The sequence below is a fragment of the Wolffia australiana genome, chromosome 4, assembly GCF_029677425.1.
Source record: "Wolffia australiana isolate 7733 chromosome 4, ASM2967742v1".
In the NCBI taxonomy this organism is placed as follows: Eukaryota; Viridiplantae; Streptophyta; class Magnoliopsida; order Alismatales; family Araceae; genus Wolffia; species Wolffia australiana.
Window position 1 is genome coordinate 3939895 of NC_135838.1, and position 17806 is coordinate 3957700.

General features: G+C 40.8%; 2 protein-coding genes across 4 annotated transcripts; one reads left to right on the plus strand and one right to left on the minus strand.

The window, feature by feature from the left end:
* Positions 1 to 496: 496 nt before the first annotated feature.
* On the minus strand, positions 497 to 10245 carry LOC144701658 (uncharacterized). 2 transcript variants are annotated; one of them, XM_078573382.1, is made up of 7 exons: positions 9875 to 10245; positions 3356 to 3414; positions 2023 to 2082; positions 1873 to 1942; positions 1532 to 1601; positions 1011 to 1037; positions 497 to 750 (listed from the first exon to the last, which is right to left on the minus strand). In XM_078573382.1, the coding sequence occupies exons 1-7, from the start codon at positions 10193 to 10195 to the stop codon at positions 701 to 703; spliced, it is 657 nt and encodes a 218-aa protein (XP_078429508.1). In that variant the 5' UTR covers positions 10196 to 10245; the 3' UTR covers positions 497 to 700. The 2 variants fall into 2 exon arrangements, with proteins under 2 accessions (XP_078429508.1, XP_078429509.1); XM_078573383.1 differs by lacking the exons at positions 497 to 750; positions 1011 to 1037 and adding an exon at positions 1052 to 1157.
* A 3236-nt stretch (positions 10246 to 13481) lies between these two features.
* LOC144701659 (protein TIFY 3-like) lies at positions 13482 to 16698 on the plus strand. 2 transcript variants are annotated; one of them, XM_078573385.1, is made up of 5 exons: positions 13482 to 13642; positions 14610 to 14718; positions 14798 to 15014; positions 15347 to 15404; positions 16501 to 16698. In XM_078573385.1, exons 1-5 carry the CDS (start codon positions 13533 to 13535, stop codon positions 16586 to 16588), a joined length of 582 nt encoding a protein of 193 aa, XP_078429511.1. In that variant the 5' UTR covers positions 13482 to 13532; the 3' UTR covers positions 16589 to 16698. The 2 variants fall into 2 exon arrangements, with proteins under 2 accessions (XP_078429511.1, XP_078429512.1); XM_078573386.1 differs by lacking the exons at positions 15347 to 15404; positions 16501 to 16698 and adding an exon at positions 15115 to 15239.
* Positions 16699 to 17806: the final 1108 nt, after the last annotated feature.

Consider the following 17806-nt stretch of genomic DNA (forward strand, 5'->3'; position numbering starts at 1 on the left):
AAATGTTGCCACTCTTTTACCTGGAAGATTTGGTGTACGAAGAATAATATAAAAACTTTAATAGTTAACATGTCAACTATTTGATGTACTAAATACGCTATGGGTTTTTAAAATAGTAGTTGTAAATCTGCAGCAGACAATTAGTGTATGTTACCATTTATACTAATATTCATGCATTTTTTTACAAATTTCCTGAAGTTTAACATTTGTAAGCCTTTTAATCTAAATCCAAGCAAATTTGCAGCTGTTCAACTATCTGTTCTCCATTCGCCTTGTAACTCAATTTTCTCCGTATTTAGATCATATGAAGACCATTTGTCTATCCCATTCTCTTTTTTTTTTGAAAAAATTTATCCTATTCTCTTTTGATTTCTCATTCCCTGGAATTTAACTTAAAAGTCACTCTTCTTCAAGCTATTTGTCACTCCCTCTCTGTGTTTGCTCTTGTTCTCACATTTGATTCAGGTCTGGAACAGAATATCCCCTACTGTTCCAAGGGCAGAGATAATTGATGACTCTTTTAGTTGGTATGAAAATCACAAAGAGAGAAAAAGAAAGAGAGAGAGAGAGAGTGAGTGAGAGACAAATAACTTACTGGGTCTAGAAGGCAGAGCAATATAAGATGCCCGCACAAATGCAGTTTGCATGAGTTTTCTATATCACCCTCAATGGAGGATGCCTTCCAGTTAGAGATTTCTGGTCACAAAAGCTTCAACCCGCCGGTGACCTCGTCCACCATGTCATCAGGACCTGCAGAATAACACATCTTCGTAAATTAAAGTACAATCAAATCTCTAGTTCTTGAGATCAAAGTGAAATTAATGATCAATGATTATGACATGGAAAATTATACAACCAACTTTTGCAGCAAATAAACGTTAAATTTCAAGTTTCACTCATTTTCTAACGCTTAGTTATGCTCAATTTCAATATGTACAATTTTCTCTTAATTTGAGGAAATTAGGCATGCGCAAATTAAAAAGATTATTCTATTGGACATGGGTGCATACCAAGAATAGCCATCACTGTTCTCGAATCTGTAAAAAATCAGAGAAAAGACGGTTGAGTACGAATCCGGAGCTGCTATTTTACTAAAAAAAGTAATGATCTGATAATCCTGGATTCTAACTCATTCAAGTAAGGACTTCTGATTCTACCTGTGGAAAATGGAGTCAGACAGAGATCAAATATGTTAAGGGAAAAATTAAGAGAGTGATTCAGACAGGAGTTGGCAGACAATGACAAACTCTTCATCATCAGTATCTTCATGCCCCAATTCTGTCACCTGCTCAGGGTACAAGATGAATGTTGCGACCCCGATGAGATGATGATGACGACACCATTCATCATCATCATCATGGTCCTAAAGATAATATAAAACTTAATAGGAACAGACAGGTGGTTAGAAATAGAGAGAGAGAGAGAGGAAGAGAGAGAAAGAGAGAGATAGAAAGGAGGAGAGAAAAGAGAGGAAAGGTGAGCAGGAGAGGTTTGAAGGGGGGAGAGAGAAGGGATGGAAAAGGCTACTCACTTGGAGCTATCTGGGTCCTTCCTGCATCTATGGTAATATGCGTGGGCAGCTTCAGAGACTTAGCTCTTGCCTGCCAAAAGAGGAAGTATCATCTCAAGATACACAAAAAATTCAGACTTATTAAACGCGATCACAGAAATATACTAAGATTTTAGCTTACAGACACACCTAAGTATCTTGAGAGAATAATGAATAGAAGCAAGAAATGAAGGATACCTGTAGGTAGCACTACCTCACTGATTAACCTCGTGATATTTTTCCAAATAAATTCGATACAGGGAATGACTGCTCAAGATGGAACAATTAATGGAGAATGTGCTTTTTCCAATTCACTTTCTTACCTTTAAAACTAATAATTCTTCGTCGCTTTCAATCTTCAAGACTACTTTGACTTGCCCACAGAGTTCCCATCTACAAGGGCGCATATAAACAGTAAATCACCGAAGTCAGGAAGTATATTTCTGATCATGATGTAGGTACAATTAAATAACCTCGCCAATGCCTTTGGTGCCCTGCGGTTGAGTTTCTTGAATAAACCTAGGGTTGCGTGGCTGAGAAAAAAGAATTAAAAAAAAGATTTTTAAGAGCTATTACTCTATAAAAAGTAACAGAAAATGACATATGGCTGAATTTATGAGGATTTTCTATAATTCTATTCAGGAAATTTTTAAAAACTAGTAAAATCAACTAAGATATCCCAAACTTCAGAATATCACTCACCAAGGTTAATATTGGTGTTCGCCAATCTCAACCCAGTATCAGAGGACGATACCAGGAAGGATGCTGTACCGAACATTGGAAATGGAAAATCTGAGACCCGTCTTAACCGAAATCTGGATATCAGACAATAATATCAGATATTGGTTGCTACAATACCGATATCCGATACCGTTATCCATCCTGATGTCGGCATGTGTCTTCGTCTCAGGGGTTGGATGAAAATATTGGATATCAGTATTTAATGTTGGATTTTTTGATATCTGACATATATAATTTTAAACTTAAAACAAATTTTCAAATTTATTATGAAACATTTGAATACATATTTAAGCATAGAAGGCATATAAATCATTGCCATTGAATTTAATGAATAATCAACAATAAAAGACTGGTTGAGCTCCGTCAAAATCCAACTTCAAATTAGATTAGCCTGGCCCGGCCCAAAATCGGCAAGTCTCACCGAACTTGAAGCCCACATGGATTTAGACAACAGATGCTTTCTAGATTGCAGATCATTTCACATCTCAGTCCTTTGAAAATATTTAAACTGTTTTTTAGTTTTATTTTTTCCGTCTGGCCCTTAGATTTCAAACCAACAATCAGATATCGATATCTGGATACGGACTTTCAGTGTGGATTTTGATATTGGGTCCGGTATCCAATACCAGCATTCGCCACGTCCTGACTCCATTCTGATATTTGGTATGGGATGGATATTCGATATCCAGTATTTGAAACCATCTCCATTATCGGATATTGGGCGGATATCAGACGGGTGAACACTAGTTAATATAACAAAGAACTTCAACCTAAATACAATTAATTTCATTATCCCAGAATGTTTTCATCACTAGTGAAATCTACTGATATTAGCATCAATATCAACAGTAACACTAATATTAACATTTACATCAACATAAGCATTTACAACCACCTTAACATAAACATTTACCATGATCAAACAGTAAATGATAGGTCTATACTCTAATATTTAGCTGACAAAATCCCACGTTAACAGATGAATTGACCCAAACAATAGCTCGTCTCAGTGAATACCAACGTATTCATGAATCCGATTATGAATGAAGGATGGTAATTACCTACCTACATTGAGCAGCAATCTTCCCTTTCCCCATCTTCAAATCATTTCTGACAACAAGCACCTGCGAAAAGGGAAACCGCAATGGAAAACAACCAGTCAGCTTAATAGTAACAGCAAATGAGAGATCCCAGAAAAATCCTTGAAATCCTTGCTTTCTTACTCTCTTTCTCAGCCCAACATGCTCACCATCTTGAAATATTTTAGCAGCTATGCAAAGATATGTATCTTCATTTTTACAATTAGGGTAGACTTGGCCTCTAGACATTATTAGCCATCACTCTTAAATTCAATTACCTAATCCCATAGTTCCCATAAATGGATCATTTTAATAAAAATTAATCTACAAAAAATATAAACCAAAATCAACTTAGGAAATTTGAACTTAACATCTTAGCCCAACAGACTCACCATTGTGAAATCTTATAGCACCTCTGCAAGGTTATCTACCTCAATAACTACAATTACCAGTCACCCCACTTAAATTTAAATTCTTAATCCCATAGCTCTCTCTTTACCAGAGATTCAATGATAGCGTACAATCTACATTAATACAAATCAGAATTATCCCAACGCAGGAAACTAAAAAGTAACATCGTAGCCCAGCAGACTCACCATTGTGAAATCTTATAGCACCTCTGCAAGGTTATCTACCCCCATAACTACAATTATCAGTCACCCCACTTAAATTAAAATTCTAAAACCCATAGTTCTCTCTTTTCCAGAGATTCAATGATAGCGTATGTTGACATTATTTTCTCTTCTCCTCTCTTTGTCTTAGCCCATTAAGGGCCCTATCTCTAATTAGCCCATTAGGGCTCCCTATAAAACCCTTGTAATCCCATTGTTTCAGTATCAAGAATTGAGCTTTCTTGTTTTCATGGTATCAGAGCCATAACTATAACCCTAATCCCGGCGTGGTCGTGTGCCGTTCTCGGCGGTCTTCTCCCGGCCGTCTTCAAGCACTCCGGCCTCCTCCTTCTGCGAGTGGCCGACTCTGCATCCTGCGCAGAGTCTTCTGTGCACACAGAATCGATCGACTCTGCGCCAGACGGCTGCTTCGCGCGGCCTATTCTGTGTGCTACGCTGCTGTTTCGGGCGGCCGATTGTGCGCTCAGCGGCTGCCTCCCGCGGCCAATTTTGTGCATTGAACGGTTGCCTTTGTGCGGTCGATTCTGTGCATCAGGCGTCTGTCTTCGTGCGGCAGATTTTACGTGCGAAAGGGCTGTGTGCTGAATCATCCTGTCTGTGTGCAAAGCCTTTCTCAGTGCAATCGCCTCCACGTGTGCAGACCGTCTTTGGATTCTTTATCTGGGTGCATTCAAGATGTCCATGGAGAATCCTACGGATGGTGTTCGTCCAGACGTCCAGGCCTCTGATGTGACGCCGGGATCTACGTCATCCAGTCGTGATCGATCGCCTACTACACCGGCGCCTTCTCTTGAACCAGGAAATTGGTCTGCCTCGACTGGACCATTCTCTTTGCCCAAGATGCCTCCTGACGGAATGTTCACTGGCTTCAACTTGCTTCAATGGCGCCAGTATGTTCAGATTACCCTTAAGGGTCGTCTGATGCGCCATTTGCTTGAGGACGGACCACCCAGAACGGATCCCAAGTATTACGACTGGTTGGATGTTGAAGGTGTGGTTCACCGCTGGCTATTAGACAGCATTTCACCCAACCTCAAAGGTGAATTTCTGTCTCTTGAGTCTGCCCGAGCTGTGTGGGAAGCGGCCCTTGATAGCCACTCCAAGAAGCATAATATTGCCACGCTGTATGAGCTAGTACATCGGGCCGTCAATCTGCGTCAAGGTGACAGGACTGTCATGGAGTACAGCACTGAACTCATTTGTCTCTGGAATGAGATCGATCACTACATGCCTCCGGACCCTCATTCAGTGGATCGAAAGTACACTCTTCAACTTCGGGTTTTTCAGTTCCTTATGGGACTTAACCCTGAATATGAATCGGTACGGGCTCAGCTCATACACCGGGAGAAAGAGCTTTCCTTCAAGGATGCGCTCCGCAGTGCGAGAATTGAAGAATCACGCTTTCAGCGGACCCAGACCACGGCTTCAGCACTTGTAGCACACTCGTCTTCCTCCACGCGTCCCTTGATGACGATCACACCAACTGGAGCAGGAGCTTCGCCTCGTGGTCCGTCTACTCGGACTGAGGAATCCTCCAAAGGTGATCCTTCCCTTTTCTGCAATTACTGCAAAAAGAGGGGTCACTCTAAGGAGACGTGTTTTAAGCTTCAACGGAAGCGAATGCAACAGAGCAATCTCGCTACTGTCACCCCTTCTGTCAGCCAAGTGCCAGCGCCTGGTCAAGTGCCTATGCCTTGTGGTCTTCTCCCGACGAATGCCTCTCCTCCCGGCCTTACACCTGAAGAAGTGGAACGTCTTCGGCGATTGCTTGATCCTCCCCTCGTGGGCTCTTGCTCTCTAGCCCATGCAGGTACGTCCACCATTCCTTCTACACCTCCATCAACTTCTGGAAACTCTCCATCATCATCCACTTGGCTTCTTGATTCCGGTGCTACGGCTCACATGACACCCAATCCTCGAGCTTTTGTGACTTATCAACCCGTTTCCGGCTCCTCCAAAGTTAAAACGGCTTCCGGCGATCTTTTCACTGTGGCTGGGATTGGTCGTGTGGCTCTCTCTTCTTCGATGAACCTCACTCAAGTCCTTCATGTTCCCCGTCTTGCTCATCATCTTCTCTCTTTATCTCGCCTTGTTCGCGATCTAAACCACGATCTTACATTCACTCCTAATGCCTGTTTTTATCGTGATAAGGTGTCGGGGAGGACGATTTCCATTGCTGAGGAACATGAGGGCCTCTATCTCGTTCGATCTCCTTCGTCCCCCCTTGCTGTTGCTGCCGCTGCTGTTTCCCTTTCGGCATCTCATGAGCGTTTGTGGCTTCTCCATCGACGTCTCGGCCATCCATCTTTTGCTACTCTTTATCGTTTATTTCCAAAACTCTTTCAAGGTCATTCTGTGGACCGCTTTGTTTGTGACGCTTGTCGAGTTGCGAAACATCATCGTACCACGTATCCTATTTCTTCTTCTCATTTGACGACTCCTTTCTCTCTCATTCACACCGACGTGTGGGGACCATCCCCTGTTCATAGCACTTCCGGTGCTCGGTGGTTATGCGTTTTCATTGATGACGCTACTCGTTTCACGTGGGCCTATCTATTGAAGAATAAATCTGAGATATCTCTTGTTATTCCCCAATTCTATTCTCTCATTCAAACCCAATTCTCTACCTCCATTCGTCGCTTCCGCTCCGACAATGCTAGAGACTATGTCAACTCCACGTTAAGCACTTTCTTTCAAGAAAAAGGCATTATCCATGAAACCACGTGTCCATACACACCCCAGCAAGATGGTGTTGCAGAACGAAAATTCCGTCACATTTTTTAAATGACTCGGAGCCTTTTATTTCACATGCATGTGCCAAAGTATTTTTGGGGTGAAGCTGTCTTAACCGCCATTCATCTTCTCAACCGTCTTCCGTCTCGAGTGCTTGATTATTCTACTCCCATTGCCTGTCTCCAGTATTCCTTCCCAAAAAATTTCTCTTCGAACCAATCTTACCCCTCGTGTCTTTGGTTGCGTTTGCTTTGCGCCTAACCACCATCTTGGTCGTGACAAGCTTGATCCTCGTGCCATCCAATGTGTATTCGTTGGCTATTCTTCCACCCAAAAGGGTTATCGATGTTATCATCCCCCCTCTCGTCGATTTATCGTCACCAAGGATGCTACCTTTGACGAATTCACTCCGTATTACCCCTCTTCTTCTCCAGTTTCACCTTCTTTACCACCTTCGTCAGATCCTCTTGAATTTCTTATTCTCCCTCACACATCTACTTCTTCACCAGTCTCCAGTCCTTCCCCGCCTGTTCCTCCCGACGAGCCTCCACTTGCTAACACCTCGCCCTCCGGTCCTCTGCCCGCACCACTCTTGGATCCTCCTGTCCCTTCCGTGGCTCCTTCTCCAGTCCTTACCGACGATTCATTCTCTGCTCCATCGAATCCTCCTGCAGCTTCCCTATCGGATTCATCTATTCCTCTCTCTGGCGTTCCTTTACCTATCCGCCGTTGCCCGCCAGAAAAACGTTATGGTCTCACTCTTGCTCGTCGCAAGCCTCGTGTTCCTCCCACTCCCGAAGCTCCCTCATCCTCCTCCGCCAATCCTAAAGAAAATCCTTCATTAGCCCTGGTGTCTTGCCCTCATCCTTCCCCATTGTATCCATTTGAAGCATCTATCTCATCTCATCGTCTCTCCCCATCCTACCATGCTCTTCTCACCTCCCTTGACGCTATCTCCCTTTCGAAGACGGTGGACGTTGCCCTATCGCTCTCTCATTGGCATCGGGCTATGGAGGAGGAGCTCCACGCACTCGCTTTAAATGATACATTGGATCTGGTTCCTCTACTGCCGGGCAAGCCCTTGGTTGGCAGTCGTTGGGTTTATGCTGTCAAGCACAATTCCGATGGCTCTATTGAAAGTCACAAGGCACGTGTTGTGGCGCAAGGGTTTACACAGCAATATGGCATTGATTATCAGGAAACGTTTGCTCATGTAGCCAAGATGAACACTGTCCGGATTCTCTTGGCCCTTGCTGCAGACCGTGGCTGGATATTGCAGCAGTACGATGTCAAGAACGCTTTTCTTCATGGTGACTTGACTGAGGAGATCTATATGGCCTTACCTCCTGGATATGCCTCCTTAGTGCCGTCTACTCCGAGCTCTGTTGTGTGTCGCCTGAAGAAAGCGTTGTATGGCTTGAAGCAATCTCCTCGTGCTTGGTTTGGCCGTTTCACCGTGGCCATGAAGCACCGTGGATATCGCCAGTGTAATGGAGATCACACCCTCTTCTACCGTCATTCCCCGTCAAGGGGAGTTGCTATTCTTCTCGTGTACGTGGATGACATTATCATCACAGGTGATGATACGGAGACCATTACTCAGCTGGCTATGTATTTGTCTTCGGAGTTTGCTATCCGTCATCTTGGTCCGTTACGGTATTTTCTTGGGATCGAGGTGGCTTATTCTTTGAGTGGGATTTTCATCTGTCAGCGGAAATATACGGTGGACCTTCTTTGTGAGCTTGGAAAGGAGGACTCCAAGCCTATTTCGACGCCGATTGCTGCAAATCATCGACTTAGTGCTGATGAGCATGAAGACCTTGCTGAGCCCGGACAGTATCGAAGACTTGTGGGCAAACTGCTTTATCTCACCCACACTTGTCCCGACATTGCATATTCAGTGGGTGTTCTTAGTCAGTTTATGCAAAACCCTCGAATAAGCCATCTTCATGCTGCCCATCGACTCCTTCGTTGTCTGAAGAGCACCATTGGCCGTGGACTGTTGTTTCGTCGTCACAGTGGTCTGCGCCTAGAAGTCTACACTGATGCAGATTATGCAGGGTCTGTGGTTGATCGCCGGTCTACCTCTGGGTACTGCACTTTCTTGGGAGTCAATCTTATTACTTCGAGGAGTAAGAAACAGAAAGTGGTATCCCGATCAAGTGCTGAAGCGGAGTTCCGTGCCCTTGCGCATGGTCTTTGTGAAGCACTTTGGATTACCAAGCTTCTTCGTGAGCTACAGTGTCCAGTTTCTTCTCATGTTCAGCTGTTTTGTGACAACAAATCGGCTATCAGCATTGCTCATGATCCCGTCCAGCATGATCGTACAAAGCACATTGAGATTGATCGACATTTCATTAAAGAGAAGCTTGAGTCGGGAAATTTCTGCACGCCATATGTTCCGTCAGCTGACCAACTTGCAGACATCTTCACCAAAGGGCTTCATGCCCCTAGGTTTGAGGAGCTCTATGTCAAGCTGGGTGTGGAAAACATCCACGCTCCAGCTTGAGGGGGAGTGTTGACATTATTTTCTCTTCTCCTCTCTTTGTCTTAGCCCATTAAGGGCCCTATCTCTAATTAGCCCATTAGGGCTCCCTATAAAACCCTTGTAATCCCGTTGTTTCAGTATCAAGAATTGAGCTTTCTTGTTTTCAGCGTACAATATACATTTTTACATATCAGAATTATCCCAACATAGTAAACTAAAAAGTAACATCGTAGCCCAACAAACTCACCATTTTGAAATCTTCCAGCATCTTTGCAAGGTTATCTACCTCCATAACTACAATTATCAGTCACTACACTCGATTAAAATTCTTAAATCCATACTTCTCTCTTTTCAGGGATCCAATGATAGCGAAAAATCTAAATTTATACAAATCAGAATTATCCCAACACAGTAAACTAAAAAGTAACATCCTAGCCCAACAAACTCGCCATTTTGAAATCGTCCAGCATCTTTGCAAGGTAATCTACCTCCATAACTACAATTATCAGTCACTACACTCGATTAAAATTCTTAAATCCATAGTTCTCTCTTTTCCAGGGATTCAATGATAGCGAAAAATCTACATTTATACAAATCAGAATTATCCCAACGTAGTAAGCCAAAAAGTAACATCGTAGCCCAACAAACTCACCATTTTGAAATCTTCCAGCATCTCTGCAAGGTTTTCAATCTCCAGAGGAACGACCGCCAATGGGATTGTCTTTGCCTGCCGCGTACCGGAAACTTTCTCTTCTTTCTTGTCATCATCGTTTGCAAACTTTGCCTCTTGCAAAGACGCGACAGAAGTTGATTCTGGCAACGGGTTATTACCCTTGACTGCGGATCTCATCCAGGAGACAAAACGATTGCAAGAGAGAGTTTTTGCGCTGGAATCTGCAAGAATATAGCCGATTGCGAAGCAACTCGCGCCTATGAGCAGCGTAGAGGTCACGCTAAAAATGGAAACCTCCATCGCTGCCGCTTCCGCCGCTCTTTCCCAGACGAATTCTTACCAATTCCTAATTTTTTTTAATGGGTTTACGATGAAATCACTCATTAAATGGAATTTTGTAAAAGGGTTTAGGATGAAATCTCCAAGTATTTGTTCTTAGCAGGTTGAATCTTTGTTAAGGTTACAATAAACATCAAATCTCCAAGTATACTTTGGAAATCTGGGATATGGGTACAATAAACATCACTCTTCAATTCTAATTTTTTTAATGGGTTTAGGATGAAATCACTCATTTAATGAAATTTTGTAAAAGGGTTTAGGATGAAATCTCCAAGTATTTGTTCTTAGCAGGTTGAATCTTTGTTAAGGTTACAATAAACATCAAATCTCCAAGTATACTTTGGAAATCTGGGATATGGGTACAACAAACATCACTCTTCAATTCTAATTTTTTTAATGGGTTTAGGATGAAATCACTCATTTAATGAAATTTTGTAAAAGGGTTTAGGATGAAATCTCCAAGTATTTGTTCTTAGCAGGCTGAATCTTTGTCATACTTTGGAAATTTGGGATATGTGTACAATAAACATCACTTTTCAATTCTAATTTTTTCAATGAGTTTAAGATGAAATCACTCATTCAATGAAATTTTGTAAAAGGGTTTAGGATGAAATCTCCTAGTATTTGTTCTTAGCAGGCTGAATCTTTGTCATACTTTGGAAATTTGGGATATGTGTACAATAAACATCACTTTTCAATTCTAATTTTTTTAATGAGTTTAAGATGAAATCACTCATTCAATGAAATTTTGTAAAAGGGTTTAGGATGTAATCTCCAAATATTTGTTGTTAGCAGGCTGAATATTTGTCATACTTTGGAAAATCTGGGATATGGGTACAAAATTTACTATAGCATCGATCACATGGGTACATCTAGAGCATGGACACATGAACAACTTGAAAATATCATTCCAGGAAACAAAATGAGAGTGTAATGATTTCTACACAAGGTGATGTGATCATCTAAGGTATAATAGTTTGACTCTGAATTGTTTTTCCCCATTATGTTCCTTGAAATTGGATTCCAAGTAGTCAACCAAAGCTAAAGAACACATCAATTTTTAAATAAATATCTTCCATGTAACCACATTTTATTTACAAAAATGCAGGAGGCATATATTAATCATAATTTGATTTTATTCTTTCATATATATTGCCTACTAAGTTTCAATTATCTACGATATTAATATGATGTGAGAAAATAGTATATGTAATAAAAATTAAATGAAACTTGCATAAATAAGCTCATTTCATTTATTGAGTATATATGTGTCTCCATTTGTGACTGTATTACAGGTGACTGAATTAATGAGCTACAATTCTTTGAGTATTTCACTTATAAATTTATGATAACTGCATTAACAAGTTTACGGGACCAGTTTCAAGATAATTTGTGATATCTTGTGTGTCGTATTATCATTGAAATTATTGGGATGACTTTTTAAGTCTCAAAATATAAATAATACTTTGATACAGCATAACAATGCATAAGGAACATTGATTTTGGATCAGAAATTTAAAAAAAAAACAAACAAAAATATATGAGAGTATTGTGTTCTGATCTGAGAAGGTTTGAGAGACATAGATGGAAGACATATATCAAAAAGATAAGTCCAAAATTATATGATATAATTGTAATAAGTATGTATATATTCTCTAACGAATGTCAAAGTGACATAGGGATGAGAAGGCACATGTTAAATTTACTGCTAACTTGAATCTATATTTGAATTAATTATGAATTTGGTGCACTTAATATATCGTTAATTGTTAGTTGTAGAGTTTATTTAGATCCTGAGATAGAATACTCTAAATGAACCTATTGTAGAAATCTTGTAGACACATTGTAAGATACTCCAAGGGAAGTGTCCATAGGCTACTGCATAACTCTATTTTATTATTATACTTGATAGAACATCCTGGTTTGTGTAATTCATGCCTCCTTTTCCGCACGACACTAACTTTTTGTTGAATGTTTCTTCTCCTTTTTATTTTTCTTGCTCCACATTTGTTATCTGATTTTATTCTTATGCATTATGGATAAACAAATGGAATATCGTTAAAGGTGAATGCAAATAATTGCTATTACTTATGGAACATCATTAAAAGTAAATGGACAATGATGGATGAATCAGATTTTTGTTTCTGATAAGTCCAACCTTAGTGATAATATAGTTGTCGAGGCAATTATAGTTCAATATCAATTATAAAAAATTAAAATATTCATTGAAACAGTATTTAGAATGATTTTCCCTTAACTACTACATAAATAAGATATAGTAAGTAACGTTTTCAACCAGTCCGTCATAAGTGGTAGAAAATGAAGGAAAAGTGGAGGAAATGTATGGTGATGATGGACAAGACGTAGATCTAGGTTCCTAAATTGCTGATGATCGTGTCTTGAGCCTCCACTTCCTCATCCCCTACTTGTATCTTATATTTCTATAAGAAAAAGGATGATTAGAGGATGAACAATTTTAAAAAATTATGGTATAATAATACTCCTATTCTCCTTGTAAACTAGAGTGACCACAAATTAGAACCATTTGCATATCACACTATTTTATTTCCATTGTTTTATAAGATAAATTATGTGTTGCTTCATCTAGATTCGTACAAAACTGAAATATATATATATCAAGAGGTTCATCTTTCAATGAACTATGTGCAAGTTTTTTAATTTGTGTGCATATTTTTGTCCGAGAAAGTATGTTCATCCCAACTTAGAGCTTAATTATAGAGGCACTAATATTCTAATATTTAATATAGAGTTGTTACCTCAAAGCGCGTTAAAAGAAAATAAATTAATTCACTTGGAATGTGATGACCGTCAAGTCAAATGGAAAAAAAAAGAATACCGACGTAAATTACAAAATCCTGACCCCTACTTCACGTGTTCTATTAAAACCCTAGCCTCATTTTTTATCAGAAAAAAAAAAAATTGTCGTAGAAAAAAAATACAGCCCATGAACTGCCAGGCTGTAATTTCTAATAAAAATTTAAAAGCCGAAAAAGAATGCAGCTAGTGTCAGAGTCTTTTGTCGGCTACCGGCTGATCCTCACGTGCTCATTATCTCGGACACGTGTCGAAATCTCTGGCCCACACAGAGTCCGCCACGTCAAGGAGTTGCGCAGTGAAATATCGCACGAGTTTCACGTGCTTTATTTTACCCCATTAATTTTTAATTGTATTCTGGTCGGGGTTACTGTCAGTTGGCAGGGGAAAGGGCCAATAAATAGGCGGGTTTGCGGATTTACTTGGAAGGGGGGGAAGGGAAAGGCGAGCGGAGAAGACGACGATGGCGGAGAAGAGGGAGAGAGGCGACGAGGAGCAGCGCGGTCGGAGGAGGGATCGGGAGGAGGAGGCGGAGAACGAGCTTCTGTACGAGATTCCGAAGAAGCCGAGCAGGTGAACTTCGATCGATCGATCTGATCTTCTTTTTCGCTCTGATTTTATCCATCCGGACGAGAAATCGAGGAAGAATTTCGATTTCTGATCGTGATATGTCCGCTGAATCTGTGCTTTTTCCGCGATTGGATTGATTTATTGATTTTGCGTGTTGTTCGCGGATCTGCGGTGATTTTTCCGTGATTGAATTGATTTATTGATTTTGCGTGTTGTTCGCGGATCTGCGGTGATTTTTCCGTTCGATCGGTTGTCTGTCTTTGCCCGGATTTCGATCTTCGCGGCGGAGGAATCGAGAAGTATTAGTTTGTGGCAGTGGCTTCGCTTCCGAATCGGCGGTTGAGCCTTGACCGGTCGATTTATTGATTTTTTGTGTTGTGCGTAGATCGCCGGCAGTTTTTTAGTTTGATTTTCTTTCCTTTTGGGACTGATTTTAATCCGTTCCGACGAGAAATCGAGGAAAAACTTCGACTCATGCCGTGTCCACTGAATATGTGTTTTTGCGGTGATATGATCGATTTATTGATCTTGTTTGTTGTTCGCGGATCTGCGGTGACTTTTCCGTTCGATCGGTAGTCTCTTTTTTAGCTGATTTTGATTTATCGGGCGGGGAAATCGAGGAGGAGCTTTGATTTCTGGTTTCTGCTTCCCTACCTTATCGGCGGTTTTAGACCTATTTCTTGATATTTCATGTTGTTCTTAGATCCCCGGCGGTTTGTCTTCCATTCGACCTCGATTTTTATCCGTCGGGACGGGAAATCGAGGCGTTAGCTTCTGGATCGGTGATTTTGCTGCTATCTGGTCGATTTTTCAATCTCTCGCATCGTTCGTAGATCACCGTAGGTCTTTTCTCTGGATCAACCGTCCTTTTTTGGACTGATTTTGATCCATCCGGACAAGAAACCGAAGATCTAGGACCTCAGATCCGCGTCGATCTGTTCGATTTCTGAATTTGTCATGTTCTTGGCAGATCGCCGGCGTCTGTTACAGCATCGATTCTCATGGAAAACGGAATCTCGCAGTTGACGATTTTCTACAAGGGGGACATCTGCGTCTACGACGATGTTCCTCCGGAGAAGGTAAATCCGATCGCCTCGGCTGTTGGTAATCCGATTTGATCGATCTGATAATCTTTCTCTGGATGTTCTTCCTCTGCAGGCGCAGGCGATCATGCTCATCGCCGCTGCCGCCGCCAATGGCTTGGTTGTCTCCTCCTCCAACAGCGTCGCCAACGGTGGCACCATGGCCACGTCGCCATCGCTGATCTTGTCCAGATCTTCGTCGTTCCAGAGCTCCTCTGCAGGTTTCCCAGAGGCGCCGGCGACACAGAATCTCCTCCCCGGCGCCGCCAGCACGATCTGCAAACTTGAAGCAGGTGATCAATTGATCTCCTTCTTGGTTTCAATAAATTTCAATTGATTTCAGTATAATTCAATCACTTTTCTTATCCATTGATTTCTTCCCATTAAACACAGAGCTTCCACTCACGACCTCATCAATTGATCTCTTGCTTGATTTCTGTAAATTTCAACTGATTTCAGTATATTTCAATCACTTTTCTTATCAATTGATTTCTTCCCATTAAACACAGAGCTTCCATTCACGACCTGATCGATTGATCTCCTTCTTGATTTCAATAAATTTTAATTGATTTCAGTATAATTCAATCACTTTTCTTATCAATTGATTTCTTCCCATTAAACACAGAGCTTCCACTCACTAGAAGACAGTCCCTTCAGCGGTTCTTGGAGAAGCGCCGGGCCAGGTAAATTCCATCTTCAAGGGTCGATCTTGTCTCTATTCTTCTACTGCCATCGTATTGGGTTCGGAGATCTGATCATGGATCTCTGTGGAAGTCAATTGATGATCAGATCTCGAATCGTTGAGCTTGGATATATCGGGTATACTGATCAGATCAGAAGTGGCGGGCAGCAATCAGTTTAGTACATTAGATCGGTCTTACGATCCCTGATCAAGAACCCGCTTCCGCTGTGGGTTTGATTGATCCAATTTCTCAATCAGGGAAAATCAGATTAAGATTTGATCGAATGGATCAAATCTCGAGAAAATGCAGATTATTTATTATTTTTCCATGAAATCCTGTTCACGATCATGAACATAAGCCGGACAGATTTTCTCATCTTGATCAGCTTCAATCCACTGGATCTTGTATTTTTGTCTCAATATCCTGTTCTCGATCAAGAACAGAAACCGGATAGATTTTCTCCTCTTCATCAGCTTCAAACAAGTGCGTTTTGTATATTTGTCTTAATATCCTGCTTTTGATCAAGAACAGAAACCGGATAGATTTTCTCGTCTTGATCAACTGTGAAACATTACGGATTGTTTTAGCTCTCGTGATCCTGTTCATGATCGAGAACTGAAATCAAACGGATTCTATCATCTCGATCAGCTTCAGGCAGTTTCATCTTGTATTTTTGTCTCGTAATCCTGTTCATGTTCAAGATCAGAAGCAGAACATTATTTTTCACATGATCTCCGCCCTCATGATTTTCTACATCATCAATAACAGAAACAAACAGAAATATTTCATCCCGATCAACTTCGGAGAATCGCAGCTTGTTTTTTATCCCATAACCCTGTTCATGATCAAAAACAGAAATCGAACAGATTTTTCTCATCTTGATCAGATTCGAAAAAGACATTGTTTTCGCTCTCTCGCTCCGAAGATCGTCAAGAAGACATTGCTTCGGAGAATTGCATTTGTTCATGACCGAGAACAGAAACCGAACATGGCTTTCTCATCTAGATCAGCTTCAAAAAACTTTCAGCTCGATTTTTATCTCTCGATCCTGTTCATGATCAGGAACATGAGCTCAAAATAAAATACCAAATTGCAGATTGGCAAGCAAGGCCGCGCAAGGGCCTTCCAAGAGCGTAAACAGCCCGGACAGCGAATGCTCCACTGCGGCGGCGCTCTATCACTAGAAGACGCTTCAACTACGTACGCTTCTGTACCTCTGTTTCTTCTCTCTGTTCCGCCATGCCCGTATAATGTTCTAACTAAGTATGCGATCTAGTTCCGTGTTTTTATTTTCTCTGCTGTTTTGATTTCTAGAGAGAGAATCGATTCTTTATCATTTTCTTCTCTCTAATGGTGCACTAGAGAGAAGAACCAGTTCCTAGAGAGAGTCGTTTTCTCTCTCTAGGCCAATAATCTTTGTGAGCCCAAGAATAACTTTTTCTCTAACCCACGCTTGATGCCTATATAAATATAATTCTACTCCGTTACCCGTTAAGATCCATAGTAAGCAAAAGCTTACAATATCATTTTATGTTGTAATCCCAGTATCTAGAGAGAGATGGAGGAGCTCTCTCTCTCTCTCTAACCCAAGATCCATGGACTTCTATTTTTGGCATCTTTGCCATTAGAGAGAGAAACTATCTCACTAGCCCATGATCCATTAAACCCTCTCATTCACCTAAACATAAAGATATAAATTTCATTTTTCAGTCTCCCTCTAGAGAGAGAAAGTAGCTACACTCTCAAACCCAACATCCATCGCTTTATAATGTAAAGTCAGAACTTTTTCAATCCATTCTAGATAAAAGAGTTCTTCTTTGTGCCTCACGATCCATCAAACTGCTTGTTAATAGAAAATTTTAGCTACAACTTTTATTCCATAAACCCACTAATTACCTTCATGAAGCAAAAAATGGTTAGCTAATTGTTATTTTGTCATCTCTACCGCTAGAGAGGGAAATGCTTCTCTCTCTAGCCCGCGATCATCTTGGGCATCGTTCCCTGAAATTTGTCTTTGTTAAGAACATGTGCAAAAGAAAAATAAAAATTATTAAGGTAGAGATGTAAAGTTAACGACTCGTTTCCCACTTGAACTGACATGGAGAGCTCGACAACCATTGTTTTTTGTTCAAGCTAACATGCTCGTATAAAACTGTCAATGAACATCCCAAACTATATTTGCATGAATATTTCGCGTTTATTCATTTCTCTGGAGAGATTTATTGTGTGATCACAAATTTTTATTCAAGTAATGAAGGTTTAAAGTTGACATCCCCAAAAGTATCTGAATGATTGCATGCAATCTCATGATAATTAATTTTGCATAACCGCTTGTGCATCAATTATCTTGCATTGGGAATCTCATCGCTACTTTTCATACTAAATTAGCGGCAAAGCTCCAA